The sequence below is a fragment of the Phyllostomus hastatus genome, unplaced genomic scaffold (genome assembly GCF_019186645.2).
Source record: "Phyllostomus hastatus isolate PE091 unplaced genomic scaffold, TTU_PhHast_1.1 phas_scaffold_255, whole genome shotgun sequence".
Taxonomy (NCBI): domain Eukaryota; kingdom Metazoa; phylum Chordata; class Mammalia; order Chiroptera; family Phyllostomidae; genus Phyllostomus; species Phyllostomus hastatus.
In genome coordinates, this window is record NW_025334019.1 from 746,031 (window position 1) to 770,476 (window position 24,446).

The window sequence follows — 24,446 nt, forward strand, 5'->3', positions numbered from 1 at the left end:
AAATAAGATATATGTATTTGACTTTCATCCCATTCCTGGCAGAGTTCCTGAAACCCTTGTAACATCCTATGATGATAGTGATAAATGTATCCTTTGTTACAATAATGAGGTGACTTTTTGGAAAATACCTAAGGTTGGAAGTTGGTTGCCAGTGGAGCCAACCATGTAATTAGAGGGTTGAAACTTTCAGTCCCACTTGCATGATGGGGTGGAGGGGATGGAGATTGAGTCTAATTGCCAATGGCCAGTAATTCAATCAATTATGCCTATGTAATGAAGCCTCTATAAAAACCTAAAAGGACGGGGTTGGCAAGCTTCTTGGTTGGTGAACATCTAAAGGTGCTCTGAGAGTGATGCGCCTAAAGAGGACATAGAAAGTCTCCTCTCTTTTTCCTATGCATATCTTCCCTATGCATATCTCCCATCTGGCTGTTTCTGTTATAATCTTTTATAATAAACTGGTAGTCCAGTATGTAATATGTGTCTCCGAGTTCTGTGAGCCAATCTAAAAAATTAATGGAACCCAAGGTGGGGTCACTGGAACCTCTGATTTATAGCCGATTGATCAGAAGCATAGGTGACAACCTGGACTTGCAGTTGGCATCTGAAGTGATAGAGGGAGGGCTGTCTTGTAGGACTGAGTCCTTAACCTGTTGGGTCTGATGCCAACTCCAGGAAAATATGTCAGAATTGAGTTAAATTGTATGACACCCAGTTCATGTCCCAGAATTACTCAATGTTGGGGAAAAACCCACACACACTGAAATTGGTATCAAAATTGTAGGCAGTGTCTTATAAAGTTAAATATAAACTTTATTTCCATTCCTTAGTATTTACCCTAGAGAAATGAAAGCTTAGCCTTCATACAAAATCTGTATATGAATGCTCACAGCAGCTTTATTTGTAATAGCCAAAAATTGGATACAACCTAAATGTTCTTCAGTAAGTGAATGGTTAACCAAATTGTGGTACATCCATACCACAAACTACTACCCAGAAATAAAATAAATATAGTATTGATACATGCAACAAAATGGATGAATCTCAAAGACATACCAAGTAAAAAAGTCAGATTCAAAAGCTTATATATTGTATGGTTCCATTTATATCACATTCTCAAAAATGCAACTATATAGTGTATACATATACTCCAGTATATACACATACACATACTGGATATATGACTTAAAAGGATAGAAGGAGGGAGTTTGGGGAGCTTTTGGAACTGTTCTGTATCCTGTTGGTGGTAGTTCACCAAAAAGTGAAAGTCAATTCCACTATATGATAATTTAAAAATAAAATAAGAAGAATTAAAATGTTTTCAGACAGCTTTGAATGTATTTTAAATTTGTATGAGTAAGTAACTTTCTTTGTCCAATAAAACTTTTACTTTCTAAGCATCAAGGGTACAAGAGAGACAAAAGGGGACTATCATAAGCAAAAACCTTGCTACTTGAAATAAGCTTTCAAAGAAAACTTTTCAATACAGTGAAGAAATAGAATGTTAAGAATAACAACCAACAAATTCAACCTATGAAAGCATGAAGCAAGCTCATTTTTAACATTAACAATTTTAAATATTGGTGTACATGGTGTTCATTTAAAGTGTGACTACGGTATTTAATATGGACAGCTGTTATTTTGCTCATAACTTTTTGTTTATTTATAACTGCAGAAGTAAAAAAAATGTTAAAACATAATACAAATTCTCTACATTAATTGCTTATAGGTACATTTTCCATGAATAGTGTGTATTGTTTTTATAATTTTTCTTTTCCTCTTTTATACTTGCTCTGAACACATACATATACACAGGGTGGGGCAAAAGTAGGTTGTAAGTACAGGAAGCACAGTTTATTCTTTTATTACTTATTAATTATTGTATTGTTTTCCATATAAATAACTGTAAACCTACCTTTGCCCCACCCTGTAAATAAGATATGATTATATGGCTTATATTTTGTGTGTCTTTTAATTTCATATTTTAATAATTATTTTTATTGTATTTTATAAAAATAGTGGTCTACAACAAATTTGAAATTAAAAAAGAGGTCTTTACCCTAAATAGTTTTAGAAGCAATGATAAAGGAGACCTGTCATCAAACAAATGATGTTATGGTAAAGTTAACAGAAGACAAAGGACTATATTCATGTTTACTTTTAAACTGTTGATGAAATAATGTCTCCTCTTAGTGTCAATTTGCTATAAAAGGATTTTTAATAGAAGGTAAATGCTCTCACTTCTTTTGCAGGAAGTTTGGCCAGAGAAAGGACACAGACCTTGAATGAATTTGTACTACTTTTTGCTGTATTTGATGAAGGTTAGTGAGCTGCAATCTGAATGTTGGGCTCCTGAAAGAAAATAAATATATTAATTTATTCTGATACTTGAGATGAGAGCTGCAGTTGTTCAGAGGAAGTGATTATAAAAGATCATAAACTACATTACTATTCAGGAACGAAGGAGATGAAAATGATAATGAGTGCCCCCTCCCCAAATGCACCCTTAGTTTCATTGGCAGCTATGAGGTAAGAAGATACAGGAGTTGGGTAACTAGTTAGCTTCATCCCCCTCATTAAATCCACTAACAAAGACTTTTTACTCAACTTAATAAAATTTTAATAAAAATTGTATACTGTGTATATTTAAGGTTTACAACATGATGATTTGATATACATATACGTAGTGAAATGGTTACTACAATCAAGCTAATTAACATCCATCTCCTCACAGTTACCATTTGTGTGTGACCAGTGTACCTGAAATCTACTCTCAGCTTATTTCCAGTGTTCAGCACACTATTTGTGACTATACTTATTGTGGCTATACCTTAGATCTCCAGAACTTATTCACTTTAAAACTGATAGTTTGTATTCTTTGACTAATATCTCCCGATTTCCCCCAACCCCAGCTCTGGGCAGCCACGGTTCTATTCTCTGCTTCAAAGAGTATGCCTTCTCTTATCTTAATTTATTAACTTTTAAGTAACTTTGGCAAGTTACTTAACCTCCCTGTGTCTCAGTTTCCTCAAAATTTAAAATTTAAATATTACAGTTGACCCTTGAACAACATGGGGGCTATGCTGACTCTTTGTGCAGTCAAAAATCCACATATAACTTTTGACTCCCCAAAACTTAACAATAGTCATCCCTTGGTATCTGTAAGGAATTGGTTCCAGGAGCCTCCCTCAGATACCAAAATCTGTGAATGCTCATGTCCCTTACATAAAATGGCAAAGAAATGCATATAGTAGGCCCTCTACATCCAAAAATGCCCAACTGTACCATTTTCAACCCATGGTTGGTTGACTCCAAGGAGGTGAAACCTGCAGATACTGAAGGCGAACTAGATATTATAGAAAAAAATCTGTGTATATGTAGATCTGCATAGTTAAAAACCTATGTTATTCAAGGGCCAACTATACTTTTTTCATAGGATATTTGTGAGTGATTTCAATTAAGTAACTTAAAACACTATGTGGCACAGAATAGATCCTCAATAGTGTTAGTACTTCTGCCACTTCCTCCTCCTAATCATCTTATTACCAAAATAACAACATGATCATCTATTCTCCCCTCTTATCCTCCTACACTGCCATCTTCTTTTTTGTTAAAGATTTTATTTATTTATTTTTAGAGAGGGGAAGGGAGGGAGAAAGAGAAGGAAACATCAATGTGTGGTTGTCTCTTGTGCACCCCCCAGTGGGGACCCAGCCCTCAACCCAGGTATGTGCCCTGACTGGGAATTGAACTAGTGACCCTTTGGTTTGCAGGCCAGCACTCAGTCCACTAAGCCACACCAGCCAGGGCCCATCTTATGAGTTGAGACCCTCATAATCTCTTTCCTGACTGGTCTCCTGGTCTTTTTGTGTGTCCTGACACTCCATTATTACTATAGCAGCCAGGGGGAGCTTACTGAAATGCAAAACTGATCTTGCTACTCCAACCTTTAAAATCCTTCCATTTTACCTCAAGGAAAAATGCAGACTTGTTAACACAAGGATGCCTAAATTGTGTCCCTCTTCCTGCCTCACTCTCCAGGCTCCAGCCACACTGAACACATCTTGTATTACACCCAGATATGCCATGTTTTTTCTTTCATTCAGACCTTTGCTTATGTTGTTTCCTCTGCCTAGAAAGCCTGTTTTCTCCTTCACACCAAGTTAGTTTCTCCTCCTTCTAAAACCAAAAAAGTTGGTGTCCATGCTGCCTGTCACTACTAGAACCAATGAGCAGAGACAGGGATTGAATCTTTATGTGTGCTTTATTCAGATGGCTGGAGATCTGAGAAGATGGGGCGTTATGTACCCTAAAAGACCATCTTCCATTTTTTTTTCAAGCCAGCCTTTTTTATAAGGAGGAAAAGGTGTAGGTAAGGGATTTGGAACTCAGGAAAGAGGTTAAACAGATAAAAGCTTCAGTCTAGCAATTTCCTTAGCACCCTTTCATTTGTTGACCAGTGATTCTTTATCTGTGTCCTGGGCCATTCTTCTTATCTGTGTCCTGTGTCCTGGGTGATTTTCTTTATCTGTGTCCTGGGTGGAAGATGTCTCTTCCTGGAACACAATGGCTCAGGTACCATCTGGATTGCTTGCAGTCCCCTCTGGAGCACAAAAGTCAAATTGCTTTCAGTCTCCTGGAGTCAGGGTGGGCCAAACCTTCAGTTCCTGAAATAATAGCTTCTTACATGTTAACTACTAAGCTTATTAACTATCCCTTAAAACAAACAAAAAAAAATACACTCTTGAGTTCTTCCATCATCCTCCCACTATTAGTTTAAACTATTTTATTCCTATGAGATCAGTTTCATATTGAAGTAATAATTTTGTTTTGAGCATGTATCTTAGCATTACATAGTCTGGTAGAGGGTTTAAGAATATAATTAATTGCAGATCCATATAAAACAAGCTATAACATTGAAAAAAATGAAAAAAATAAAAACAAAAAATGCCTCTCTAAGACCACGAATACTATACTAGGCAGTCAGGAGTTTAGTTTAGATAAATCAGTATCAAAGAATTCCTGTTTGTATTATATAGGACACTACTTCATTTACTTGCTTTACTTTATGCTTCATGAGCTGTAAATTACCAGTCAGGTTGAATCAGCATGGTTCTTTAAATTCTTCACATCTGTGATTATGTCATAAAAGGAGGTTGTCTATAGCTGCATAATTTTCTAAGATTACTTCTCTAATTTGACCTAGTTCTTGATTGATGGCATTAATGGCTTGAGAGGTGGCATTTGAAGCTTTTGCCATAATGCAGGCTAATCTACTTATTTCTATATTCAAAGAGGTAACATGGCTGGCATTAAAATATAGTGAAGGATATATATTCAGCGGGGCTAAAAAGTATAAATCACAGTTACAATCAGGTGCAAGGTAGAATTACCGTTGAGCCTGGGTGGTGTGTGGCTTCTGAGGTATAAACACCATCAATCTTCCCAGAGAGCATGGTCCCCTGGAACTGTTTGCTGGAATATAGGAACAAAAAGTCCTCCCACATATTAGAAACCATCCTGCCATCATAAACAAATCAACAAACAACACGTGTTGGAGAGGTTGTGGAGAAAAGAGAACCCTAGTACACTGTTGGTGGGAATGCATACTGGTATAGCCACTGTGGAAAACAGTATGGAATTTCCTCAGATAACTAAAAATGGAAATGCATTTTGACCTGACAATTCCACTGCTGGGACTATACCCTAAGAATCCTGAAACATGAATTCAAAAGAACCTATGCACCCCAGTGTTCATAGCAGCACAATTTACAATAGCCAAGTGCTGGAAGCAACCTAAGTGCCCATTAGTAAATGAGTGGATCAAAAAACTGTGGTACGTTTACATGGTGGACTACTATGGAGCAGAAAGAAAGAAGGAAATCTTACTCTTTGCAACAACATGAATAGAACTGGAGAGCATTATGCTAAGTGAAATAAGCCAGGTTGTGAAAGACAAATTCCATATGATTTCACCTATAAGTGTAACCTAATCAGCAATACAAACAAGCAAGCAAAATACAACCAGAGACATTGAAATTAAGAACAAACTGACAATAACCAAAGAGAAATGAAGAGAGGGATAATAGGGGGATAATATGGGAAGAATCATCAAGGAATATGTATAAAGGACATATGGACAAAGCCAAAGTGGGTAGGTTTGAGGGTGGGGGGCATGGTGAGGTGAAAATTGAGACAACTGTATTTAAACAACAATAAAAAATAAATAAAAAAAAGAAAACCATCCTACAAATATTAAAATATTCAGGGTCAAATTGTGACAAGCCTAGAACAGGTACCAAAGGCATTATAAACATTCCTTTACCAGCCTCTTTTGCTGCTCAATCAACCAGATCATTTCCTCTAGCCACTTCAGTGTCCTCTCTCTGAATGCCCCAGACAGTGCATAACTGCCACCTGTAAAGGTACCTGGACAGCTTCTAATAGTTTTAAAATTTCTGCTGCATGCTTAATCTTCTTATTGAAGGCTCATAGTACTCTCCTTCCCAATGGAACCATGTGCATGCAAAATTAGGAAAGCTTACTTTGAGTCAGTATACACATTCACTCTCTTTTTGTGTGACAATTCCCGAGTCCCTGTCAATGTAATCAGTTCAGCTTTCTGAGCAGAGGTTCCCGGTGGCAAGGCCTTGACCTGTACTATTCCTTCAAGAATCACAACTGCATACCCAGCCTTCCTTTTTCCTTTGTCCATATAACTGCTTCCATCTGCATGGAGAGTCCAGTTTGCCTTTTCCACATGATGATCCCATAAATCAATTCTGCTCAAGTACACTTCTTCAATTATGTCAGCACAGTCATGTATTAACAAAGCTGTCAGACTCTGGGAGAAGAGAGGCAGGATTTAACTTATAGTTTTGAGGGAGATTTTGGGATTGTCAAGAATTGTTTGTTACATACCCACTCTTCCAGCAGTGAGCCACAACTTTCCCTTTTGCTTCAGCAGGCTCAGCACTTGGTGGGGTGCATAAATGGTGATAGGCTGTCCCAAGGAAAAGTTTTAGTTTCCTATAAGAGCTCACAGGTGGCTGCCACAGCTCTCAAGCAGGCTAAGCCACCCCTGGACAGAGTGATCTAGTTTCTTTGACAAGTATGCAGTGGGCTGAAGAATGTCACTAAGCATTCAGGTGAGGACTCCTAGGGCAATGCCCTGCCTTTTATGAATGTATAATTGAAAGTGCTTTAGTAGGTTTGGAAGCCCCAGGGCTGGTGCAGTCTGAGCCTCCTCATTTACCTTATCCAATTCCAGCCTGCACTCATCCCCCCTAAGCAAAATATTTAGTAAGGTTTTTATGAGTCTGTCCAATTGGGATGGTGGGTGGCAAAAACTGATGCAACTAAGTCAGTCATTTTAGTAGGATCATCCCTATAAGAAGGATTTGAGCTTTTCCAGTTTAATGGATCTGATGTAGAAAATGGAGTATGTGCCCAATAATATCAAGTGAGCTGGCCTTCTGGCCCTACTCCCTGGTGTCTTAGCAAAGGGTATTTCCCTGCCCCAGTAGGAGCTTGTCCTGCACTGAATTTGGTTCCCTGACTGGTTTGAGATAGAGAGACCAGTTAAGGCTAACTTCCCCCAGCTCCCTCAGCTGAGTAAGGAGGCAGGTCCCCCAGGGCTGGATTGATTGTGGGAATCCTGACCATGCTCACAGCAACCATAATATCTAGATCTTCCTGGTCCCTCTCCTCTGAGCTCTTCTATCTTTCACAGACCAATTCCCTTTTCTCTAGACTATTAATTAATTTCCTTTTAATCCTGCATCTTTATTATGTAAACTCGTAAAAGCTTCCATATAAGGCATTCGATCCCACTTCCCTGATCTTTGACAAAACAACTCTAATTGCAGTATAATACAATAATTTAAAGACCCATTCAGTAGCCAGCACTCTCCTGAGTCCAGATTATACATAAACCAAACAGTATTACAATAAAAAACTATTTTCTTTTTAGTCATAGGTTTATAAGCATAGGTTGACCAATCAGCCAAAACTTGCCCCAAAGGGCTGTTTTCTGGAATGGAGGCTTTCCTCCCCATTCTACCGGCAAGTGTATATAAGATCTCACAAACCAAACTGGAAGGCACCTTAATTCCTCATTATCTAAAGTTATGATCCCAGACTGTAACCATGAACCAGAAAGTGCAGCGATTCAATCTAAAAGTGAAGGCAACAACAGGGAGCGCTGAAGGTTGGAGAGAGTCCCCAAGTGAAATCACTTGGAAGCTATTAGGGAGTCTCCAAATCTGCTCCCCAGGGCTTCCCAGTCCAGGCAGCCAACAGGACTCCCCACCAAATACCCAGATTTACCAGAAAGTCCCAAAGCTTGTCCTGGAACAGAGTAACCAGAATATGAAACTGGAAAAGTCGGCATTCATGCTGCCTGTCACCACCAGAACCAATAAGCACAGACAGGAGTTGAATCTTTATGGATACTTTATTCAGATGGCTGGTGATCTGAGAAGATGGTGAGTTATTTACCCTAAAAGACCATCTTCCATATCCTTTCAAGCCAGCCTTTTCTATAGGGAGGAAAAAGTGTAGTAAGGGATTTGGGATTCAGGGAGAAAAAAGTGTAGGTAAGGAATTTGGAATTCAGGAAAGAGATTAATCAGATAAAAGCTGCAGTCCATCACTTTTCGTAGCATCCTTTCATTTGTTGACCACTGATTCTTTATCTGTGTCCTGGGCATCTGAGACCTGGGGTATTTTCTTTTCTTTTTTTAAAGATTTTATTTTTATTTTTAGACAGAGGGGAAGGGAGGGAGATAGAGAGAGGGAAACGTCAATATGTGGTTGCCTCTCACACGCCCTTTACTGGGGACCTGGACCACAACACAGGCATGTGCCCTGATCTGGGAATTGAACCTGTGAACCTTTGGTTTGCAGGCCAGCACTCAGTCCCCTGAGCCACACCAGACAGGGCTGTCCTGGGTGATTATCTATCTGTGTTCTGTGTCCTGTACCCTGGGTTATTTTCTTTGTGTCCTTGGCGGTGGAACACAATGGCTGAGATACCATCTTGATTGTTTATGGTCTCCTCTGGAGGACAAAGGTCAAATTCCCTGCAATTTCCTGGAGTCAGGGTGGGCCACACCTTCAGTTTTTGAAATGATGGCTTTTTACATGCATTAACTACTAAGCTTATTAACTATTATTTAAAACTAAAATATTCCAGCTCTTGAGTTCCCCCATCACTTCTAGTTGTAGGTTATGCCTCTTTATATATTTCCACAATACCTTGAATTTCTTCCTTAACATACTAAATCACCATTGCTTTATTTAATATTTAATCTTCTGCCCTGGCTGGCGTAGCTCAGTGGATTGAGTGCGGGCTGCAAACCAAAGTGCCGTAGGCTCGATTCCCAGTCAGGGTACATGCCTGGGTTGCAGGCCATGACCCCCAGCAACTGCACATTGATGTTTCTCTCTCTCTCTTTCTCCCTCCCTTCCCTCTCTAAAAAATAAATAAATAAAATCTTAAAAAATATTTAATCTTCTTTGACAAAGTAGAAAAGATCACAATACCTGATATCAAACTATATTATAAGGCCACAGTAATGAAAACAGACAGCTACTAGCAAAAGAACAAACACATAGACCAATGGAACAGAATAGAATGCCCAGAAATAAACCCAAGTCTCTATGGTCAATTAACAAAGGTGGCACAAGCAAAAAACAGAGTAAAAATAGCCTCTTCAACAAATGGTGTTGGGAGATCTGGACAGCTACATGCAAAAAATGAACTCAACCACCAACTTACACCATTGCAAAAATAAACTCAAGATGAATAAAGGACTTAAATATAAGTCACAACACCATAAAAGTCCCAGAGGAGAACATAGTCAGGAAAATCTCAGATATTCCATGCAGCAATATTTTCACCAATACATCCCCTAGATCAAGGGAGATAGATATAGATATAGATATAGATATAGATATAGATATAGATATAGATATAGATATAGATATATAGATAATAAACAAATGGAATTACATCAAATTAAAAAGCTTCTCCATGGCTACAAAAAACATCAGCAAAATGAAAAGGGAACCAACCATATGGGAAAACATATTTACCAATGAGACCTCAGACAAGGTTTTGATCTCCAAAAATATATAAAGAACTCACAGAACTCCACTCCAGGAAGACAAACAATCCAATTAAAAAATGGGCAGAGGGCCTCAGCAGACACTTCTCTAAGGAAGACACACAGAGGGCCTGGAGACATATGAAAAGATGCTAAATATCACTAGCCATCAAAGAGATGCAAATTAAAACCACAACAACATACTACTTCACACCAGTCAGAATGACCATCATAAGCAAATCAACAAACAAGTCCTGGCGAGGTTGTAGAGAAAAGTGAACCCTAGTACACTGTTGGTGGGAATGCAGACTGGTACAGCCACTGTGGAAAACAATGTGGAATTTCCTCCAAAATCTAAAAACGGTACTGCCTTTTGACCCAATAATTCCATTGCTGGACTATACACTAAGAATCTGAAACACGAATTCAAAAGAACCTGTACACCCCAATGTTCATAGCAGCACAATTTACAATACCCAAGTGCTGGAAGCAACCTAGGTGTCCATCAGTAAACGAATGGATCAAAAAACTATGGTACATTTACATCATGGAATACTGCACAGCAGAAAGAAGGAACTCCTACCCTTTGGGACAGCATGGATGGAACTGGAAAGCATTATGCTAAGCGAAATAAGCCAGGCAGTAAAAGACAAATACCATATGATCTCACTTTTAACAGGAACCTAATCAACAAAACAAACAAACAAGCAAAAGATAACCAAAGACACTGAAATAGAGGACAGGCTGACAGTGACCAGAGGGGAGAGGGGAGGGAATTTCAGGGGAAAAGGGGAAGGGTTTGCAGGAACAAGTATAAAGGACACATGGACAAAAACAAGGGGGGGTGGAAGCAGTGGAGGGAGGTGGGGAGGGCTGGGGGGTGGGATGAGAGTAAAGGGCACAAAACTGAACTCGAACAATTAAAATTAAAAAAAAAATGAATGGATCCAAAAACTGTGGTACATTTACACAATGGAATACTACATAGCAGAAAGGAAGAAGGAGCTCCTATCCTTTGCAACAGCATGGATGGAACTGGAGAGCATTGTGCTAAGTGAAATAAGCCAGGTGGTGAGGTACAAATACCATATGATCTCACCTTTGAGTGGAACTTAGTCAACAAAACGACAAGCAAGCAAAATATAACCAGAGACACTGAAATTAAGAATAATCTGATAGTAACCAAAGGGGAGGTGGGAGGGGATAATAGGGTGAAGGGTTTTCAGGAACAACTATAAAGGACACATGGACAAAACCAAGGGGTGGTAGAAGCAGTGGAGGGAGGTGGGGATGGCTGGGGTTGGGGGGAGTGGTGAGGGTTAAATGGGGACAACTGTACTTGAACAACAATAAAATAATTTTTAAAAAACTGTGGTACATTTATACGATGGAATACTATGCATCAGAAAGAAAGAAGGAGCTCCTATCCTTTGTGACAGCTTGGATGGATCTGGAGAGTATTACACTAAGTGAAATAATCTAGACAATGAAAGACAAATAGCATATGATCCCACCTATAAGTGGAAACTAATCAACAAAAAAAGCAAGCAAAATATAACCAGAGACATGGAAATTAAGAATAAACTGATAGTAACTAGAGGGGAGGTAGAAGGGGATAATGGGGGGAAAAGGGAGAGGGGTTTTCAGGAACATGTATAAAGGACACATGGACAAAACCAAAGGGGGGTAGGATTGAGGGTGGGAGGTGGGGATGGCTGGGGTGGGGGAGAGTAGTGGGGTGAAATTGGACACAACTGTATTTGAACAACAATAAAAAAAGAAAAATACATTTTTTATCTTTTTGACCTTATGTCCCTTTCCCTTTAAGCAAAGTGAAGTTTCTTATCCTCTCTGCTCCCATAGTATCCTGTTCTCATCTCTATCACATCACTCTTCACTTTTTATTATAATTGTCAGCTTCTCTGTCTATTCAGGCTAAATTGTAAGTACCTTGCAGGCAGAGGCTGCCTTCCCTGTTATCAGTGCCTAGCACTCAGTAGCAGTCAGTAAATATATTTGCATGAATGAACAAATTAGTGGATAAACAGATAAATGACCTTACGAGAATTTCCTCCAAAGACGGGGTGCTTCAGGAAGTTTCAGCATTGGCTGCCAGTCCTTCGCACAAAAGGGTAACTTTAAGAAGCTATTGTCCAGTAATGAGATTTACAGTGCTTTCACTCTTATTAATTTCATGGAATAGGTTGGGAAGTTTCGGGTTCTTGGGCTTTTGTTACTATGAGCTTGATGAAACAATTAGAGCAGGGACAGGAACTGACAGACTTTTCCTAGGATGATTTTACCTCCTTTCCTTTTAAATAAGCTAATGAATAGAATGAAATCCTTATGGGGAAAATATTCTCCCTTCTCCTAGTTATCATTTGTCATTATCCCTTCCCTGTCATGGGCAAATAGGGAGATCATCAGTTTGAGCCAGAAATGTCTGCCTTTTGGTAATTGTCTATTTCCTCTCTCACTGACTTTGAAGGCATGCCATCCATTCTCACTGTGCTGACAGAAATGCTTAAGGTGTGAGCAGTCTTTGCCCTGTGTGGGAGAGGGAAGGAGAAAGGGAGGGCCAGTTATGATACAGACACTTAGCTAGCCCTGCATTTCCATCCTCTCTCATCAGGGAAAAGTTGGCATTCAGAAACATATGAGTCCTCTGCACAAGCTATGGAAACAGTATCTGCTTGGGCCCGGCCTGAAATGCACACAATCAATGGCTATGTAAACCGGTCTCTCCCAGGTATGTACACACTTGCTCAAGAATCCTCAGGGGCTTCAGCATTCACTACCAGAGCTCTTTAATCCAGTTCTCTACACCCAGAGGAAAGCACACTGAATCCAGGCCTTTGGTGGAGAGTCTTAAAGTACAGTGGCTGATTCCTCTTCCAGATTCCTAAAACTGAAGGCCTGCACATGTACACAGAGCTCACAGATTTCTCTTTCCTTTTGCTTGAATATGTGGGCAGCCAAAGATGAAGAGATATTTTTAAAAAGTCTGAAACATAAAAAGGATATTCAAAGATAAAGAAAATAATAATCCCAGAAGAAAAAGAGATAATGCTTGGAACAGAAGAGAACTTTTCAAAAGCTCTAATTTGTATTTGTATAGATTCAACAAAATAGTGTATCAGGGAGAGGTATATAAAAAAACTAAATGGTAATGGAAAAAATACATTAAAGATTAAAAAACAAAATACTGCATCAATAAAGTAATAATAGGGTTCTATGAAAAAACAATCAAAACAAAAATATGCTCAGAAAAATTAGGAATACAATGGTCAAAATACAAACTCAATAGAAGATAGGTAGAATAGAGAAAGGCTCCCAGAAAGTAAAACAAAAAGACATTGATAATATATTTAAAAACAGATTTTGAAAATTAAAGGAATGTGTTAAGAATGAAAAGGTTTGAGCCTTTATATTAAAACTTCCCAAAAAGATAATTTTAAAAAAATCTCAATACAAAATAATGATTGTGGAATTTCAGAGAACACATATAAAATATTTAAGCTTCCCCTGGGAAAAACAGGTCACATACAAACACATGAGAATTAGACTGGTAATATAATGAAGCAATACCTTTAAAGTTCTAAGGCAAAAATCATTTTCAACCTACAATTCTGAGCCAAATTATGAATCAGCATTGTGGAAAGAATAGAGACATTTTTAGAAATGGTAGTCCTTAGAAGTCACTGGAGATGTACTACAGTATAACTGGAGTGTAAACCACAAAAGAGGAAGTTGAAAAATTTAGAAACACAAGAAAATAATAAAGGACAAGGATGGATATTTTTGTAACTCTTTTCTGTATTTCCAATAATTCTACAATGAACATGCATGATTTTAGAATTCTAAAATAAATTAACCTTCAAATCATGCAAAACCCTGATCTCACATTAGCTTATAGCATAATAGGCAGATGTAGTAATCAAATAATTATAATAATAAATTCAAAATTACAAAAGAATTTCTTTGAAGGAAAATTACATAATTATATGTGAACATATAATAAAGGAGACTGATCTAGACTGGGGAATCAGAGAAGGCTTCCCTAAGGAAGTGCCATTTAAGTTGAGCTTTGAAACAAGATTAGTTAATAGGGAAATGAGGTGATATGAGATGAGACTGGAGAGGTACTAGGGATCAAGCTATTCAGGGCTTTCTAGACCTTTCTAAAATGTTTGGACTTGATTCTATATGGAATGGCAGTCACTGAAGAGTTTGGGGCTAAAGGATACCATAATCCGATCTGAAATGCAAATATATCACACTAATTTCCTCGTGGGTGAAAAGTTTAGAAGGGAGTATGACAAGATGTAGAAAGACCTGTAAAGAAGCTATTCAAGTGGTTCAGATAAGAGTTAATGGTAGCTCACTAGCTTGGCTACAGATGGTAGGGATAGTCATAACAGTAAAATGTCATTTTTTACTATAATTACTGACAGTAATCACACACACACACACACGAAAGCTGCAGGAACCAAAATAGAAAACAGCTGTACCATGGAAGTTTTTAACAGTGTGAAATGTAAACATACAGCTTCTTGGGTTCAAATTTGAGCAAGTTACTTAACTTCCCTGGGCATGAGTTTCCTCTCCTCTAAGAGAAGGATGATGATAATAATTTCTACATTAATAGGATTATTGTGAGGAGTGAGTGAGTTAAAACTTATAAAATCTTAGTGCTTAAAAGAAAACAAGTAAATATTAGTGTTATTAATTATATTGTCATAATTGGGGTCGGATTGGTTGTGAGAAGTGAGATTGGAGACAAGAATGACTCTCACTTGAATAATTGAAAATAGGATGGTGCCATTCACTGAAATAAGGAACTCTAGAAAAAGATGAGGTAATGAAGATTCAAATGTGGTTTTTGGATGTGTGGGTTTTATGAAATAACTAGGTGAAGATATTGAAATGTTATTGTATGAGTCTGGAGTTATAGGAGATGTCTGAAACAGGAGAGTTATTAGAATATAGATGATCATTAACACCATGAGAGTGGATGATATTGTTTAGGGAGAAAATATTGGTTAACAAGAAAATAAAGCCAAAGCTGAGCACTGAGGTGATCTGTCATCTAATGGGTGAGTAGAGAAGGAAGGATCAGGGAAGGAGACAGAAGGAGTAGTCTAACCAACAGGGAAACAAAACCCAGAAAGGTGTTGGTATAGAGGCCAAGGGAGGAGAGAATTTCAAGAAGGAATGAATGGTCAACGAGTGCAAATGAAAACTAAAATATATCCATTGGATTTAGCAGCATGATAGTCATTGGTGACTTTGGCAAGAGCTGTTGCTTTCACCCCTGTGTCCTTAGAAACTTTGGTTCCAAGTCAAGATAATAAAATGTATAAGGTCAATTTGTTCATCCTACCTTAGGAAATGTTTCCCATTTCAAATTCTCTCATGATCATAGCTATCTTATTCCCATTTTACAGGTCTAATTGGGTGTCACAAGAAATCGATATATTGGCATGTGATTGGAATAGGCACCACCCCCGAAGTGCACTCAATTTTCCTTGAAGGTCACACATTTCTTGTGAGGAACCATCGACAGGCCTCCTTGGAGATCTCACCAATAACTTTCCTTACTGCTCAGACACTTCTAATGGAACTTGGCCAGTTTCTACTCTATTGCCATATCTCTTCCCACCAACACGGTAATATTTGTGGATCTTAAAAACTAATATTATAAGTCTCCAACCTTTATTTATTAGAATTTACTGTCCACTGTCCACTATAGGATTATGTTAGTTAGACCTCAACTGAGATTCCCTGGTTACCAGTTTTCAGAGTAAAGATTTTGCCTTGAGTATAAGAGGGCTTGAATACTTGTAGCATTGGTGAGGTTTTAGTTAAATCCCTGTGATAGAGGTAGGGCAGATGGTTTATGGATAAATGAAGTGGGAAAAGTGAGGAGGACAGCATATTATCAGTTTTCCAGCTTAATCCCATTAACTACACTTTTATCCTGTGTAGAGAGAAAGGCAGGCCATACATAGCTGAAGAGATGTTTTATGAGAAATTTAGAGAAACGGGAAAAACAGCACTGTTCAGGTTATAAACACAAGAGCTCCAGGATATCATTAGAAATACTCAGGACAATAACTAGCAAATGTAAGAGGATACTACAATGCTCAATATGAGACACCAGACAACTAGTGCACATGGAAGCACTCTGCAGATACCTGCTGGAGGTGAGACACAGCTAATCTCAGATCATGTCAGGGGATAGTGGATACTGGAAGAAGCAACATGGGAATGGATTTGGTTAGTATACTTGAAGTACAACATGAAGCTTTTAAGGACTACATGAAAGGGACTTTGCAAAGGGTCAAAGTTCCTGTGAAATTACTTTTGAGCAATGGTACCTAGAGTTTCAAATTATTGTTAATATGACCTCATTTGTAGATACAGGCTGTAAAAATTCACATTACATGATCACCTCATGCCCATTTTCCTTATGTATTCATTCTGCTAACTCTTAATTTTGAATCAATCAATCAAGACTCTTTGCCTAATCCTCTGTTGTGACTATTGAGGGCTATTGGAGGAGAAGGTGGAGGAGGCCTAATTTCCATGTTCAATAGCACTTGTTTGTCCTATCACTCTTTTCATTTCCTTATTATTCTCTGTTCTTTTCTTTTCCTTTTTTCTTCTTTTATTGTTGTTCAGTTACAGTTGTTACCATATTCCCCTGTTGCTCTCCTTTGGCCCACCCAACCCCTGCTCCCAAAGACAACCCCCACCCCATTGTCCTTGCCCATGGGTCCTTTACATGTTCCTTGACTTGACACTTCTTTACCCCATTATCACCCTCCCCCCTTCCCTCTGGTCACTGTCAGTTTGTTCTTTATTTCCATGTCTCTGGTTCTTTTTTGCCCATTTATTTCTTTTGTAGATTAGGTTCCACTTACAGGGGAGATCATATGGTCTTTGCCTTCCACTGTCTGGTTTATTTCACTTAGCATAATACTCTCCAGATCCATCCATGCTCACACAAAGGGTAGGAGCTCCTTCTTTCTGCTGCATAGTATTCCATTGTGCAAATGTACCACAGTTTTGGGATCCACTCATTTACTGATGGGCACTTAGTCTATTTGCAGAACTTGGCTAATGTAAGTAATGCTGCTATGAACATTGGGGTGCATAGGTTCTTCTGAATTGGTGTTTCAGGATTCTTAGGGTATACTCCCAGCAGTGGAATCACTGGATCAAAAGGCAGTTCCATTTTTAGTTTTCTGAGGAAATTCCATACTGTTTTCCACAGTGGCTGCACCAGTCTGCATTCCCACCAACAGTGTACTAGGGTTCCCTTTTCTCCACAACCTCACTAGCACTTGTTTGTTGATTTGTTAATGATGGCCATTCTCACTGATGTTAAGTGGTATCTCATTGTGGTTTTAATTTGCATCTCTCTGATGGTTAGTGATGCTGAGCATCCTTTTTTTTTGAAAAGGTGACTTTCTTTTCATTATATGCTCCTTAATATGTTTTGAATATTTTTACCATGTCCTTTTTTCAAAGATTTTATTTATTTATTTATTTTTAGAGAGAAACATCAATGTGCGGCTGCTGGGGGTCATGGCCTGCAACCCAGGCATGTACCCTGACTGGGAATTGAACCTGCCACACATTGGTTCGCAGCCCATGCTCAGTCCACTGAGCTACACCAGCCAGGGCTGAGCATCCTTTCATACATCTCTGGGACCTCTGTATATCCTTCTTGAAGAAGTGTCTGTTCAAGTCCTTTCCCCATTTTTTAAACTGGATTGTTAGTCTTCCTGGAGTGGAGTCATGTGAGTTCTTTATATACTTTGGAGATCAAACCCTTGTCTGAGGTATCATTTGTAAATATGTTTTCCCATATGGTTGGTTCGCTTTTTATTTTGCTGATGTTTTCTGTAGCCGTGCAGAAGCTTTTTAATTTGATGTAATCCCATTTGTTTATTCTTTCCTTTACATCCCTTGCTCTAGGGTACATATCGGTAAAAATGTTGCTGCATGGGATATCTGAAATTTTCCTGCCTATATTCACGTCTAGCACTTTTATGGTATTGCAACTTATATTTAAGTCTTTTATCTATTTGGAGTATATTCTGGTGTATGGTGTAAGTTGGTGGTCTAGTTTCACTTTTTTGCATGTACCTGCCCTGATCTCCCAACACCATTTATTGAAGAGGCTCTTTTTTACTCTATTTTATGCTCCTGACCCTTTGTCAATTACTAATTGACTATAGAGACTTGGGTTTTTTTCTGGGCTCTCTATTCTCTTCCATTGATCTATGTGTCTGTTCTTATGCCAGTACCAGACTGTTTTGATTACAGTGGCCTTGTAATATAGTTTGATACCAGGTATTGTGATCCCTCCTACTTTGTTTTTCTTTCTCAAAATTGCTGAGCCTATACAGAATTGTTTATTGGTCCATGTAAATTTCTGAAATGTTTGTTCTATAGCTATGAAATATGTCATGGTATTTTGATAGGAATTGCATTTAATCTATCAATTGCTTTGGGTAGTACGAACATTTTGATGATGTTAATTCTTCCAATCCGTGACATATGCTTCCATTTATTTGTGTCTACCCTATTTTTTTTCTTCAGTGTTCTGTAGTTCCCTCAGTATAGGTCTTTCACCTCTTTGGTTAGGTTTATTTGTAGGTACATTATTTTTCATATTACTATAGTAAACGGGATTTTTTTCCTAATTTCTGTTTCTGACATTTCATTGTTAGTGTAAAAAATGCCTTCTATTTCTGAATATTGACTTTGTATTCTGCTGCTTTGCCAAATTCACTTATTAGGTGGAGTAGTTTTATTGGTGGAGTCTGTAGGGTTTTTCTATGTACACTATCATGTCATCTGCAAACAATGACAGTTTTATGCCCTGCTTTCTAATTTGGATGCCTTTTAATTCTCTTTGTTGTCTGATTGCTGTGGCTAGGACTTCCAATACTATGTCGAAGAGAAGTGGTGAAAGAAGGCACCCTTGTCTTGTGCCTGATCTTAGGAAGAAAACTTTTAGTTTTTGCCCATTGAGTATGATGTTAGCTATAGATTTCTCATATATGACCTTTATTATGTTGATTCATGCTCCCTCTACACCCACTTTGCTGAGTGCTTTTATCATAAATGGGTGCTATACTTTATCAAGTGCTTTTCCAGCACCTATTTATATGACCATGTGATCTTTGTTTTTCATTTTGTTTATGTGATATATTATGTTTATTGATTTGTGAATATTGTACCATCCTTGCATCCCTAGGATGACTCTCACTTGATCATGGGGTATGTTCTTTTTTAATATATTGCTAGATCCAGATTGGCAATATTTTGTCAAGGATTTTAGCATCTATGTTCATCAGTGATATTGGCCCATAGTTTTCTTTCTTTGTCATGTCTTTATGTGGTTTTGGAATTAGGATGATGGTGACCTCATAAAATGAATTTGGGAGTCTTCCCTCCTCTTGGATTTTTTTGGAATAGTTTAAGCAGTATAGGGGTTAGCTCTTCCCTGAATGTGTTGTAAAATTCTCCTGGGAAGCTGTCCGGTCCAGGGCTTTTGTATGCTAGGAGTTTTTTGGTTACTGCTTCAATTTCACCAACTGTTCTTGGTCTGTTCAGGCTTTCTGCTTTTTTCTACTTCAGTTTTGGAAGATTGTATGTTTCTAGAAATTTGTCCACTTTGCCCAGGTTTTCAAATTTCTTGGCATATAGTTATTCACAGTAATTTCTTACAATCCTTTGTATTTCTGCAATGTCAGTTGTAATTTCTCCTCTTTTATTTCTGATTTTCTTTGTTTGGTTCCTCTATCTTTTCTTCTTAATGAGTCTGGTTAAAGGCTTGCCAATTATGTTTATCTTTTCAAAGAAGCAGCTCCTGGACTCATTGGGCTTTTGAATTATTCTTTTCATCTCTATGTCATATAATTCTTCTCTGATCTTGATTATTTCCTTCCTTCTAGTTGCTCTTGGCTTTGTTTATTTTGTTCTTCCAGTTCTTGTAGTTGTAGGGTTAGGTTGTTTATCTGAAATGTTTCCATCTTTTTCAGGCAGGCCTGTATTTCTATGAACTTCCCTCTCAGGACTGCCTTCATTGTGCCCAATATTGGCCCAATATTGTGCCCAGAATTGGGCTGTTTTGTGTTAATTTTCACTTGTTTCCAGAAACTTTTTGACTTCCTCCTTGATGTCATTGTTAACCCATTCATTGCTTAATATCATCTTATTCAGTCTCCATGAATGTGACTGTTTTTAAGTTTTTGTGTTTTTTTTTAGGTTGGTTTCCAGTTTCATGCCATTGTGATCCAAAAAAAAAATGCTTGATATGATTTCAATTTTCTTGAATTTGTTGAGGCTTGTTTTGTGTCCTATTGTGTGGTCTATCTTTGAGAATGTTCCATGTGCATTTGAAAAGAATGTGTATTTTACTTCTTTGGGGTGAAAGATTCTGTATATATCAGTTAAATCCATTTGATATAGGGTGTCATTCAGTGTCATAATATCCTTGTTGAATCTTTGTTCAGAAGATCTGTCCATTGTTGACAGTGGGGTGTTAAAGTTCCCTACTATAAGTATGTTGCTGTCTATCTTTCTTTAAGTCCTCCAAGATTTTCCTTATATATTTGGGTGCTCCTATCTTGGGTGCATATATGTTTACAATGTTTATATCTTTCTTTTTTAAATTCATTTTTAAAAAGATTTTGCTTATTTACTTTTAGAGAGGGGGAAGGGAGGGAAAAGTAGGGAAAGAAACATTGATATGTGAGAGCTACATTAATCTGTTGCTTCTCACCTGTCCCCAACTGGGAACCTGGCCCACAACCCAGGCATGTGCCCTCACTGGGAATTGAACTGGCAACATTTCGGTTCACAAACTGGCACTCTATCCACTGAGGCACACCAGCTGGGGTGTTTATGTCTTCTTGATGAATTCTTACCTTCAGTATTATGAAATGGACCTCTCTGTCTCTTTTTATGCCTTTGTTTGGAAATCTATTTTGTCTGATAGAAGTATTGCTATGCCAGCCTTTTTTTTTCTGTCTGTCTTGGAATATTTTTTTCTTACTCTTCATTTTCAGTCTGTGTAGGTCTTTTGTTCTGAGGTGGGTCTATTATAGGTAGCATATGTGTGGGTAATGTATTCTTATCCATTAAGCTATTCTGTGTCCTTTGACTGGGGCATTTAATCCATTTACATTTAAGGTTATTATTGATAGGTACTTATTCATTGCTATTTCCCCCCTTTGTGTGTGTGTTCTTCTGTCTCTCACTCATTCTGTTCATCTTCTTAAAGCAGTCCCTTTAGCATGTCTTGCAATGGTGGTTTGGTGGAGGTGTACTCTTTCAGCCTTCTTTTGTCTGGGAAACTTCTTATTTTGCTTTACATTTTAAATGAGAGCCTTGCTGGGTAAAGTAGTCTTGATTGCAGGCCTTTGCTTTTCATTACTTGGAACATTTCTTACCATTACCTTCTGGCTTGTAGTGTCTCTGTTGAGAAATCTGCTGCTAACCTTATTGGAGCTCCCTTGTATGTTACTATCTGTTTCTCCCTTGCTGACTTTGAGATTCTCTCTTTGTCTTTAAATTTTGCCATTTTAATTATGATGTGTCTTGGAGTGGGCCTCTTTGGGTTCATTTTGATTGGAATGCTCTGTGCTTCCTGGACTTGTGGGACTTTTTCTCTCATCAAATTAGGGAAGTTTCCTGTCATTACTTTTTCAAACAGGTTTTCTATCCCTTGTTCCTTTCCTTCCCCTTCTGGTATCCCTATTATCTGGATATTATTATGTTTCACATTGTCCTGCAGTTCCCTTAACCCCTCTTTGTTCTTCTTGAGCCTTTTCTCATTGATTTGATACTTTACTTCATCTAACCTGCTTTTAATTCCTTCTACTGTGTTCTTCATTTCAGATATTGTATTTTTCATTTCCTCCTGTCTCTTATTGATAGTTTCTATGTACTTTTTCATGCTGGTGTAGTTCATAGTAAGTTCCTTGAAGCTGTCCTGGAGTCATTTGAGGTTCTCACTGATCTCCTTGAGTATTCTTATAAACATTATTTTGAACTCAATGTCTGATAGTTAGGTTGTCTCCATTTTATTTAGCAGTCTTTCTGGAAATTCCTCCTTTCCTTTCGATTGGGGGTTGTTTCTTTATCCTTCCATTTTAGGTGACTCTTCCTGTTCATTTCTGCTTACTAGATTTATCTGCTTTGACTCCCTGTCTTTGTGGTGTGATCTTCTGTAGTAGGAGACCTGTGGGACTCAATGGTGCAATCTCTTTGACCACCTGCACTTGATATTCTTGCACTGCCCTTAATGACTTTTATGTGGTTGTAATTGGGTTTGGGTTGTTGGGTCATTCTTTGGTGGGTTCTTCCCTCTGACTGACTGACTGAAAGTCACTCTACCCTCCAAATCTTGCATGCTGTCATACAGGTTCTGCCAGAATAAAAACTAAACAGCTAAGAAAACAGACCAACACCCACAAAGATATCCCCTACCCACCATTAGACTATCAACAGCCAATGTGTCAGTATTAATAAAGGTGCAAAGAGATTAAGACTGCTATAAGAAAGGGAAAACAGATATGAGATGACTAACTGAAAGAACAGACATTTTGTGATGGTAGAGGGAGAGTCAATAATAAGAGTAGGGAATAGAGACAAAGCAAAGTGGAATATAAAATAAAATTTACTTCATAACTGAAAAAGGGAGGAAGGAAGGTGGAATGAAGTAAGAAAGGAGAAGTGTGTATCATTAGGTTAAAACCAAAATTTAAAGAAATAATATATATTTGTAAATACCTAGTGAGAGAAAAAACAGACAACCACAACAAAATATATAATTGCAGAAAAATCTGCACCACAGAGATATCAACAATCAATGAGCTAAGATTTATATAGGTGGAATGGGAATCATAGGGCACAAGGACAGAAAGAAGAGTTTAAGAGATGTCTAGAGGAAAGAGAAGTTATTTTGAGATGATAGAGGGAGAAGGAATATTAACAGTGTGGGATGAAAACCCAGCTAAGAGGAAAAAAATTAACATTTAAAATGAAAAAAGGGAAAGGCAAGAGGAAGGCAAGTGGAAATGAGAGATTTGAAATACAGAGATAGTCACTATCTAGAAATAAGATTGAGGAACTGTAACAACAACCACCTTATCCACTACCTATGAGCAAAGATTGAGAAGTGTAGAGAGAGAATAAGCATATAAGAACAGGTAAAGGAGTGTGAGATGACTAATGACAATCACAAATGGTTTTGAGAGGCTGGAGGAGGGAGCAATAGTAATAGTGCAGAATAGAAACAAGTCATAGCAAAAGAGAAAATAGAATTTAAAACAAGTATATGAAGTAGGTAGTGTGGAGTAAGAGAAGGGAAGAGCAATATATGAGATTTGAAATAAAGTATTATAAAACCTGGTGCCACATTATGCCCAGAGTTGAAGGATATGAAATGAACGTTAAACAGCTATGCAGGAGCAAAGATAGTGTCTTGTTGCACCTGTGTCTATTTTCTCTGCTCTGATGGGTTTAGTAAATCAGGGCTGAGGAGCTGTGTAGCATGTAGTGTCTAGTGAAGGGCCTTTTTCTTCTTTACCCTGAGGAAATGCATGCCACAGGAAACTCCTGGGCCTGACCTTGCTGCTCTGCGGAACCTGTAATCCCACAGGTGGGGGTTGGGTTCACTTGTCTGTGAAAGGCTCTGGCTGACAGTAGCAAATCTCAGGCACTCAGCTCCTACCTTGGAGACCAGCCTGCTAATCTCTCACAAAGGGTTTGGCCTGAATTCTCCACTTTGCTGTGCCCTCTGCTTGCGAGCCGTGTTGGGTTGGGTCCTCCCATTCCTTTAGTGTATTCAACGCCTCTGAGATTTTTGGTTAGCAATCTGCTGTGTGCCACTGGCATGCACAGGCCTGCACACCCAGGTCCCTACCAAGCCTCGAGTATGTTTCAGTGGCCCTTTTAAGAGTTTCTCTATGGCCCTTATGCTGTAGCACAGGTCCCTGGGGGTCCTGTTCTCCTTGTGCTCCCTCTCTCCAAAAATCACAGTCTTTCTTGGTCAAGGCTGGTCACCTCCTTACAGGGCCTCCAACAATTTTAGGTAAAGTTTCTCTCTGAATACTTCCCAGATGGCATTGGGAAGATCCCCTCAGCTCTACTATAGAACAAAGTGATGACGGCCTGCTGTCCCTGCTCCCTCTGAAAGTCTTCTCAGGCCTGCCTGTTCCCACCATGCTATTTATGGAGCCCACACCTCCAGGGCTTCTCTCGCTGCCCTGGTAGCTCATGGTTCCTGACCGGATCTACAGCCACCCTGAC

The 24,446-nt window shown here is 38.4% G+C and overlaps 1 protein-coding gene across 1 annotated transcript in view; it reads left to right on the forward strand.

The window, feature by feature from the left end:
* The window catches only part of F8 (coagulation factor VIII), a 191,239-nt gene that overhangs the window by 38,770 nt on the left and 128,023 nt on the right, over positions 1-24,446 (forward strand). Inside the window, exons 5-7 of the mRNA XM_045817369.1 lie at positions 2,253-2,321; positions 12,742-12,858; positions 15,557-15,778. Of these exons, the coding sequence (XP_045673325.1) occupies positions 2,253-2,321; positions 12,742-12,858; positions 15,557-15,778 (408 nt within the window). The remainder of the gene's footprint in view (positions 1-2,252; positions 2,322-12,741; positions 12,859-15,556; positions 15,779-24,446) is intronic.